We start from the raw sequence: 10,625 nt of genomic DNA on the forward strand, positions 1-10,625 counted from the left end.
CTTTGCTTTTGCATTTTGGTGTGTTGGGTCCTCGGTGGTCTTTTTGGGGTCCAGTGGATGGGGTACAACACTAAATAAACAACAAATCAATTTTTTGGTTCTTCTGTTTATCAGTCACTTATAAAGTCTTTCTTTTAATTAGACAGGGATTTGTTGAATGATGACGTTATTGAACTGAGTGCAGAAAAGTAAAGTTTAGCAGAGGTCTCCTAATTGATTGTCTTCCATATCTACAGAAAGCATTGATAACTAAGGGACTTGCCTGTGATAGGATTTGCCACTGGCAGATAGTTTCAACATCCTGTCCTTCTCAAGCCTGTTATTTCTTTATTCCTGTTTTGCTATTTCCTCTTTTTCTGCCTCCAAACTTCCAAATAGGCATGGCTGTTCCACACCACAGTAATACTAACTTGACAACAAAAGAAATCTCTGGGTAACCCTGAGCCTCGTACTGGCTTGCTTTCTCCCAGGAGAAAGTAAATCACACAGTGCTGGATCTTCATTTGATCTCCTCCTCCTGCTTTAGTTGCCTTATGATCAAAGCCTCCTCGTTCTGTCCCTGAAGATGTGATGACAGAAGTTAAGAGGGGGCAGAAGAGTAAAGGGAAACAAAGCCCACCAATGCTATCAAAGTCACATGAGGTACGCCTGATTGACTCACTGCTACTAACAACCGGGAGGGTGAGCCATGTGCCATATTTGAGGGCTCAAAGCCTCGGAGACATACACCCCTCTCAGAGACTCACCAACATTGCTCATGTTGCCATGCTCTCCCTGTCACTGTGATTGGTTAGGAGCAGGATCAGTCACCAGGCAACAGAAATCCATTGTGAACATGTAGTGGCCCCTCTGTAGGGTTCCAGATTCCATTCCATTCGACTTACCTCTGGTGTAATCCCCAGTGTGAAGGGAAGCCTTTATCTTACTTGATCTCCTGGATGAACATACTAGATACATCCTATACTTAGTCCATACTTAGTGTGGACTGGTAGGTGCTTTCTAAGTTTGTCCAAGACCTTGTCCCACCAAGTGAGTTGTTACATTACTAAACTCAGCCTTAAAAACTAAGCAGCATGCCCTGGATAGTTTGTCCACTTAAAACACCAACCTCTTGGGGCTTCAGTTCCTTTCTCTGAAAGGTTGTCAGGCAGCTGGTTTTTAAATCAATTCTTGGTTTCTTTGTCCCTTTTAACATTTTCGCTTATTTATGTATTTTTCCTCTCTGTCCTTTTCTAATAGGAAGTAGTAAGCATTAAGATGAAAGATTATGAGCCCCATAAATGTTAATGGTGTAGCCAAGCCTGTCCCCCATGCCCCAAATTCCTGAGAAAATCATTGTTCAGTATCACACTTGAGAGGGTTTAGTGAATGTGAAAACCGGGGATTGTTGGGATGCTTATATAAGCCTTCCCTGAAAAGCTTGGCTCATGAAAGAAAATGAAATTTGGAAGCTGGAAAAAAAAGTTAATAATAAATCTCAGAAGTTTTTTAATTTTTTAAAGTATATGTTACCAGAAAATCAGAGACCAGCAGCCAAAGTCAGGTGAGGAGAGGGATTTAATTTTACATTAGCAGACTGACCCATGGATCCTTCTGTAAAGGAGCCAGTACCCCCCCTCCAGTTTTAGGGTTTTTTTGTATTCATGCAAGGAAGCACAAGTAAAAGAACAGCACGAAGGTGGTAATTAAGTAAAAGGTACATGTAATAATTAAGCAAAGTAAGGTATGGCAGCGGGGTTACAAAGACTTCCTTCCAGGTAGATCATAGGGGCAGGAATGAGGAAGACTCCTGCTTACCTCCCCATACCTCTCTCCTACCTCAGAGTTTTCTAAACTTTGGAGAACAAAAGACTTCTATCCTGGGTAACCACGGAGGAGGCGGGGAGAGACTCCAGCATTATCTCCCCAGTCTTATCTCTTGCCTAGGAGCTCTTCCTGATCCAAAGTTCTTAATTACCATTTCCATTATACATGTATAAAGAGCAGATATTGCTCACCTAGCAAGAATTCCTTCCCTCCCTCCCTTCCTTCCTTCCTTCCTTCCTTCCTTCCTTCCTTCCTTCCTTCCTTCCTCCTTCTTTCCTTCCTCCTCCCCCCCCTTTGAAGTATGGTCTCATGTAGTCCAGGCTGGCCTTGAACTTGCTATGTAGCTGAGACTAACCCTGGACTCCTGATCCTCCTGCCTTCATCTCCCAAAGGCTGGGATTGCAGGCCTGTGCCACCACTTCCAGCCGCTTCTTGATATTTTAATTAATGTATCCTAAGCTTGGCTTGCGACTCACCATCTTTCTTCTCTGTCATCAGTTATTTCACTCATCAGTCAATGTAGTATATGGCACACCCTTTAGAGGTCAGGGTTAGGGGCTGGAGAGATAGCTCAGTGGTTAAGAGCACTGGCTGCTCTTGCAGAAGACCTAGGCTTGATTGTCAGCACCAACATGGTGGCTAACAACTACCTGTAACTCCACATGAAGGTAATATACATTAAAAAAAAAAAAAAAAGTCAGGGTTAAACTCTGGATGGTTTTGTACTATCATTTTATTCTTTTGAACTATTACTAGGGCTGTCACAGCCTGAGCAGAAGAATTTGTTTTATCCAAACACAATGCTATATTGAATAGTGAGGCAACCCCATCTGCCTCAGGACAGCTCAGGACTGGCTTTCAAATCAAGTTTGAAGTGAAGTTTCTATCTAGCCCTCGTTGCTGCCCCATCTTCTCCCACAGCTCAGGGATGCTGACTTTTGGTGCCACTAACAACCAAACAGGGACCAGACAGCAGCGGTAAAGAGGAGCAGCCAGTAGCACTTCTTGATGCGTGAAGTGCTGACAGCTGCGTTTCTGACCATTTCTATACTTTCTAGTTTCCTAAGGGAAGACCATCATATATCTCCCAAACTTGTGTAACATTAAAACCACTGCAGTTCTCATTGAAAACATAACTCAAGTGCCTCAGAGGTGGTAACTCAGTTGGTAAAGAGTTTACTGTGCAAGCTTGAAGACCTGAGTTTGATGCCTGGCATCTTGGGTCATGTTTATAATCCCAGTGCTGAGGAGATAGGGACACAAGCTACCTGGTGGCCAGCCTAGCCTACTGGAGCTCCAGGTCCCAGTAAGAGGCCCTGTTTACAAACAAAACAAAACAAAACAAAATCCAGGTAGTAAGCTTCTGAGGAAGGACACCAAAGTTTGACCTCTGGTTTCCACATGCATGTATGCACACACGTATGCACATCTGCACACACATAGACACACATGATTTTTTTTTTAATTTAAAATATAAATTACTGTTACTGGAAATTTTGAGACGTCTTACTGAGGGTGTCACATGTTACTGGGGAGATTGTGGTTCCCTCTCAGGGTGCCTAGTCCTATTAACCAAATAATTTAGGAACAGACTCAGAAGGAAGCTCAAGGACAGTTTTATTAGAATTTAAAGGAAAAACAGCAGTAAATCTCCAAGCAGCTGCCTTGAGGAGGGAGAAGGTGAAGAGGGAGAAAGAAAGCCGTACCTTCTTGATACGTGGAGGTTTGGCAAGCAGCCACGTAGCAAATGGGAGGTGTCTTTAGAGAAAGAGTGAAAAAGCCCAAAATACCAAAGAAAACTCACTTAGGCTTCGGCCTGCATCCAAAAGCAAAAGACAGAAAAGAAGAAAAACTTCCATGACTATACCAGGGGCAAGTTTTCTGGGAAGAAAAGTTACATTATCTCATTAAAGAGGATGACTGTTCCTCTCCGTCTCATGGCTTAAGATGAATCAGCCCTCTAGAGGGCCGTCTCTACCGTGATTGACAAACCTTTCTAGATTGACCCTTATGCTTTGAGTAGCTTGGAATATTAGGTTTCCATCCAGTGTCAAAGACAGAACTTAGATTCTTTTCGACCAAGAGGAAGTAGCTTTGTTTTAATGAGCCCTGATCAAGGCTACTGTAACATTCCCTCTTCTGAAGACGTAACCCTAAAATCATTTACAAGGTAGGCTTGACTTAGGGAGTGGATATTATCCATTTTCACCACGAAGATCCAGAGATCTGATTGTAGAGCTGTTGACCTGAAGGGGCTGGTGTTGGCACTGGAGTTTCAGTCATATCGTCACATGCTTCTAGGCAGAGATGCTCATTCAAAAGATAGAGCAAGGGATCAGGAACTTTCTTCTGGCATTCCTGGCCTCCAGCAAGACTGTTGCTTTGGGCTTCTTGTTTTGATCAATTAATTCTGTCTCCCATTTTCATCATTACCAGGACTCTTTCCCAGTAATTTTGATTATAACGGCCAGGATGAGACCCAGGAGTCTCTACTATTTATAAGGCACCCTGAATAATTATTAGCATCAGGCAAATATAGGAACTTTTGGTTTATAAATTAGAAAGACCTGAGTACATATCTCAGGTCTGAACTTGACTAGTTGTGGTTTGGATCAAATTCTACATGTGATGATTTCCCCAGTCTCTGGGCATCTCTTTTACATCAGTGCACACTTACTGAGAAATGGGAGTCCGTCTTTAGCAAATATTAGGAAGAAAATTCACAACAAATACTTGAAAGTACTGCAAGCTTCTTGCAACAGGTAAAAGTACTTTCTTATCATTTAAAGGCAAAGTAAGACTTCAAGCTGAATTAGGGTTCTGATATTTTTATTTTCTGCCAGGATGGTTCGTTTTAGCTTTTTGCTAATTCACTCGCCCAACAAATACTTTCTAAGATTTGTTTTCTTTTATTCATGTGTATGTGTGTGTGCCTGGCTGTCTGTATGTGCACCACATGAGTAATTCACTTTGGGCTAGAGAGATGGTTCAGCAGTTAAGAGCACTGGCTACTCTTCCAGAGAACCCAGGTTTGGTTCCCAGCACCCATGTGGTGGCTCACAATTCAAATACATAAAATAAAACACTTATACACATAAACCAAATTTTAAGAAAATTAAGATTTATTTATGTGTATGTTTGTGTTCCTACTTGTGTGTAGGTGTACCACCTGAATGTAGGTACTCTCGGAAGCCTGAGGATGTTGCATCCCCTGGAATTGGAGTTACAGGTAGTTGTAGGTTGCCTGATATAGGTGCTGAGAACTGAACCCTGGTATTCCTCAAGACTAGTAAGTGCTCTTAACTGCTGAGCCATCTCTCCAGCTCCCTCACTCAACAAATATTTATTGACTACTCTGTGGACAGAAACTTTTCTAGCTGTTTTAGATGCACCAATGAAAAGAACAGTCAAGCCTGGCATAGTGATGCACTCTTTTAAAGCTAGGACTCAGGAAGCAGAGGTTGGGGGATCTCCATGAGTTTGAGGCCAGCCTGATCTACACAGTGAATTCCAGGTCAGCCAGTGCTATGTAGTGGGATGTAGTAAGACTCTGTCTCAAACAAAACAGACAAAGAAACAAATAGTCAAAAATACCATCACAGAGCTTATATTCTCCAGGAAAGATTTTATTAGACTGCTTGTGAACAATCACCACTGAAATAATACGTGTTGGATCATTTTCATATCTATACTGCAGTTGCCTTTTATGATAACCACACTGCTGTCACTTGGCAGTTAGCACCATCTTTCCATAGAAATCACAGCCACTTTTTCAACTAACTGCATATTCTTTCAGCTCTCAACTGTACCAGGGCTGCTAGCTCCCTGCTGCTGCACATCCATTGTCAAGGCACCACCCTTGATGTCAGCTCTCCAACATGAAAAGCTCTGGTTGTGTTCGTGATTGCTGGGTCTAGGGTGGGTGTCCTTGTCCAAACTCTCACTCTGTAGGCTGGGAGAGGAAATGTCTTGTTCCCTTTGGTACCCATAGTAGGAGGTAGTCCCTTTAAAACTCAATGATTTTTCATCCCATTTAGAAAGGATGATCAGAGACTAAATGAATGAGACACACATATACACCTTTAAGATCTCATTCATTGAATTCTGTGCTTATTTGTGTGTATATTTGTGTCCACACCTTTAACAAGAGACAGATCAACATGATGTTTATGGATGTTTGCACATCGGCTAATGTGTTTTGCTTGTTTGTTTGTTTTGAGACAGGGTCTCCCTGTAACCCCAGCTTGCCTGGAAGTCAGGAAGCAGACCATGCTGGCCTCACAGAGATCCCTCTGCCTCTAGCACCGGAGTGCTGGGATTAAAGTGTGCATCACCATGCCTGGCTTGCTAATGTTTTTGTTCCTGGTTTTGACCCATTGGTCCTTCATTTCTTTTATTTTTGTTTTATTTTTATTTATTTAGTTTTTGAGATAGGGCCTCATTGTAGTCCCAGCTGGCCTGGAATTCACTATGTAGACCAGGGTTGGCCTCGATGTCACAGAGATCTGCCTGCCTCTGCCTCCCCGGTTCTGGGATTAAAGGTGTGTACCACCACACCTGCTCTTTACTTCGTTTAAACTGATAGTTCAATACCAAATGAAGAGCAATTGTCCTTTTCAGCTCATGTGAAGATGGTGTCCTCTGGTGGAAGGTGGTAAGTATTACACCTTTCTCTCCAAACCTAATTTAGTGTTTTATTATCCTTCCTCTAATTTACCCTTAGTTGGTTTTGCTTTCCAAAATGATTAGGATTGATGTCACAGTGTTCCCAGCTACCATGAGAGGAAGTGAGAAAGATCCTTGTCACCCGAATAGCAGGCCCACCTATTTATTCCATCATAATACCAGGCCTTAACCATAGTTCTTCCTGGTTTTGTAGGCCCCTGTGAATATTCATCACTTTACTTAGAAGATACATGTGAGGGGAAATAATAGTATTTGGAGGCATTAATTAATTTGCTGCAAAAGAGGCTCATCAAGGCCCGGCATGCTGGTGCATGTCGTTAGTCCCAGTATTCCAGAGGCAGAAACAGGCAGATCTCTGAGTTCAAGCACAGCCTGGTCTACATAGTGAGTTCCAGGGCAGGCAAGGATGCAAAGATACGTAGATAGTGAGACCCTGTTTCAGAGAGAGAAAGAGAAAGAGAGAGAGAGAGAGAGAGAGAGAGAGAGAGAGAGAGAGAGATCAGTATGTAGTAGAACTTAAAAAATATTCAAAATAAGGCAAGTCTGCACGTGAATGAAGTCTGTGCCTTCATCTTCAGAGAGAGAGAGTATGAAATACTGTATTTGGCCTTACTTTTCAATCGTCACATAAGACTTTCCCCCTATTTAGTCAAAGATATCATCTCATAAAGAAATCTAGTTGTACTAGCAATGAAGAGTTCATTTTTAAGTTAAAAATATCCAAAATAAAGCTGGGCGTGGTGGCTCATGCCTTTAATCCCAACACTGGGGAGGCAGAGGCAGGCGGATCTCTGTGAGTTTGAGGCCAGCCTGGTCTACACAGTGAATTCCAGGCCAGCAGGGGCTACTGGGAGACCCTGTCTCAAAACAAACAAACAAAAACAAAAATCCAAAAGATATGCTTTTTGTAGTGCTGGGGATTGAACAGTATCTCACACATTTAGGTAAGTGTTATTCCATCCCCGAGCCCTTAGTTTTTTAAGGCAGGGTCTCACTAAGTATTTCAAGTTATCATTTTTTGTTTGCTTTATTTTGTTGTTGTTTCAGGACAGTGTCTCATGTAGCCTAGGTTAGTCTTGAATTCCTGATTTTCTTGCCTGCACTTTCCCAGTGCTGCGATTACAATTGTGCATGATTATCCCTGGCTATGTAGCCCAGGCTGGCCTTGAACATGAAATCTTCTTGTCTCTGCTTCCTAAGTACAGGAAGAGTGTGACACCATGCCTGGCTCCAAAATATGCCTTTAATATAACAAAGGGGAAGGCCTGAGTGAAGCAGAAACCAGAGTTCTGCCACATCAATGGCTGTAGAGGAAAAGCAGATTGTCCATCACCCCAACCTCAAGATACTAAGGAAATGCAAGACTGAAAGACTGAACCAAGGCCTGAACGAATATCCAAGGTGTGGAGGAGAAACAGGGGATGGGACTCAGAGGTGACAGTCAGGAATCGGGTAGAACCCACCAAGGACACTGTAGAGTTCCAGTGGTCCCGGGACAAGGTGGAAGCATGGAGACTGAGTTATGCCTGAGGCATATTTTACTTTTATGTCAGGGACCCTTCTCCTTTTCCAGGAGAGAGAAGCGCTGTGGCCTCACGATCACACTGATGCAGGGTAAGCCCTTGTGGATGCTGCTCACATGCCGGACACCCAAGCACATGCAAAGACTCAGTTAAATTCCATCTAAATGGAAAGCACCTCTTCCCTTGGTAATAGGTCAGACCGTTCACAAGCCTCCCAAACCAGAGGATAAAGGTCCCTAACAACCAGATATCAACTCATCCCTGATACAGCTTGACTTCCAAACAAGGAAGAGCAGGGCTAGAATCAGAGACCACGTGTAGTTCTCCTAGGAACTGGAAGAAAAAAGGAAATGAGGTTAAGAACCCTCTGAAATCCTTGCTCCAGCCCCTCTCTCCTAAGCAAGATGTTTTACTCTTGGTCAGGAGTGAGGGACAATCTTTATGTCCTAGACTCCTCAGTAATTTAGCTCAACTCAAATTTTAATTTAGCTCCTCAAATTTTACTGCCTTGGCACCCAGCCATAGTATTATGTGACATAACAAAATATTTAGACACTTTGCTTTTCTCACATATAAAGCCAGAGGGGAGAGGGAATATGCATTATAAACTTCGCTTATAAACCTTAGAGTTGTGAAGATTAGAAAGAAAAGTATGCCCAACACGTAAGTCATAGACTTTATTATATACGATAACCAGAAAGGAGTGAGTCCAGGTGATCTACTACATGGAAATTGATTTAGATGAGTATAGAGCAGTGGGTGAGAAGCAGAGGGATGAACCTGTGCTGGGGAGGCCCTTGTGGACCGCTCTTATTTTCAGGGGATTGTTCTGTTCTACCAGGCCCAGCAGAGGTGGGAACTGTTCACAAGGGCTTGCCTTTTTGTCTGACAAATCACAAAGCAATAAAAGAGAATCAGGAACAATTCTATGTACTTCATGTAGCTCAACCAACAGTCTGGATTTGGAATGGGCATCACAGAGGTCCAGAACAAGAAATGATGAGGTGGTCATATGGGGCTAAATTATTAGGATGTGTTGAATGTGACTGGTGGTGGGTATTCCATGTGGTAAGGTGAGGGACAGTTATCAAAAAGGATTTAGTCAGTTTGTTGTAGAGGTCTCACGGTAGGAAGTGAGGGGTTCAGAGAGGTGCAGGGCAAGCATTTGCTGTGTTTGGAGGTGGGGAGGGGGAGAGAAACGGGGTGCACTGAGAGTAAAAGTCATAGTTGCACGTCTCCCTTGTTTCATTCATCTTTCCTCTGTACACTTTAGCAAATTAGATGAAGGAAAGCCAGGGGGCAGAGAAGATGCCTTTTGCACCAGTCTGCTGCTTCAGGCTGGGACACCTGAAGAAAGGATGTCTGATCCCACCTCTCCCACAACTCGCCTCTCACAACTCATCCAGATGTCCCAGAAGAAGGCAGGTCATAGGAAACCACTTGGGAGCACCCAGGTTCAAGCATCAGTGAAGAGGTAACAATACCACAAAAAGGAGAAGCCGTAGATCCAGATCATCAGGAGGGCACTGAAGGCTACATGCCAGCAGAAGAAAGTAGTGGCAAATGCCATGTCATTTTCATCATCGTCCATCCATTTATAGCCAGAAATTGGTTTGTACAGCATAAAGCCTATCTGCATCAGCCAGGAGCCTGTGACAAGATACAGAAAGGCCTTCATCATCCAGATCAACCACATGTCGGAAGTCCACAGCTCTATGGTCACCACTAGTGTCAGCAGCAACATGGCCTGTGTGAGAAGCATGTGAGTCTGCAGCTCCACTCCTTCTGTGTCCTGCATATGAGAAACCATCAGGGGCAGAAAGAGAAACAGACTCAGGGTTTGGGCGCCTTTCTCGAGAGCTACACACCTCTGGGGCAGCAGGTTCTGGCTGACCACATCTACACACCCACTCAGGAAGAAGGATGTGTAGAGAGTGAGGTGCTGCCACTGTTTGCGGTACATAAAATTTCTCTGATGATACATCTTGCTGATGAGTACCAGCTGTCCATGAATGCTATGCATCTCTTGAGCTACTAAAATACAGGCACTCAATATCTTCAGAAAGCCGATGTAATACATTTGCCGTAGCCTTGCCCATCTTCCTTTGCTCCAAGGACGGCGTGGTGGATATTGGACAGTGGAGTTGAGTATCAAGGCCCTGGAGACAAGCCATGCATGATAAAGTCCATAGAGGAATAAGGACAGGCCAGGGTACAGATGACCCTCAAAGCCTCCCATAGAATCCAAGATAAGATGTACCAAAGGCAGAAGCAAAAGGTTCAGGAATAGCTGTTCACTCAGGGCTCCAGAGAACAGAAGAAGTCTCCTGAAGGTTAGTTATAAACTTGACCCAGCCCACAGCCTCCACATGCAGAAGGGAAATGGTTTTGGAGGAAGCCCAAACTTGGAGTGGGGTGTGTGTCATGGTTTCCGTTCTGATCTTCAACCAGTTAACCATTGACAGTAAAATCAGCAAGTCTCCAGAACAATTCCTGGGTTTGGGCTATTCTCACATCCTATGCTGTGGGCCCCCTGGTCTCTCTTCCCCCGGCCCTTCGACTCCCCTTCCTTCCTTCCTTCCTTCCTTCCTTCCTTCCTTCCTTCCTTCC

The 10,625-nt window shown here is 43.7% G+C and overlaps 1 protein-coding gene across 1 annotated transcript; it reads right to left on the reverse strand.

Moving 5' to 3' along the window:
• Nucleotides 1-8,719: 8,719 nt before the first annotated feature.
• Nucleotides 8,720-10,294, reverse strand: LOC103738495 (transmembrane epididymal protein 1-like). The gene has a single exon (XM_008838505.2). It carries the CDS (start codon nt 10,252-10,254, stop codon nt 9,472-9,474), a length of 783 nt encoding a protein of 260 aa, XP_008836727.1. The 5' UTR covers nt 10,255-10,294; the 3' UTR covers nt 8,720-9,471.
• Nucleotides 10,295-10,625: the final 331 nt, after the last annotated feature.

This window comes from Nannospalax galili, unplaced genomic scaffold (genome assembly GCF_000622305.1).
Source record: "Nannospalax galili isolate Female #2095 unplaced genomic scaffold, S.galili_v1.0 scaffold1899, whole genome shotgun sequence".
NCBI classification, from domain to species: Eukaryota; Metazoa; Chordata; class Mammalia; order Rodentia; family Spalacidae; genus Nannospalax; species Nannospalax galili.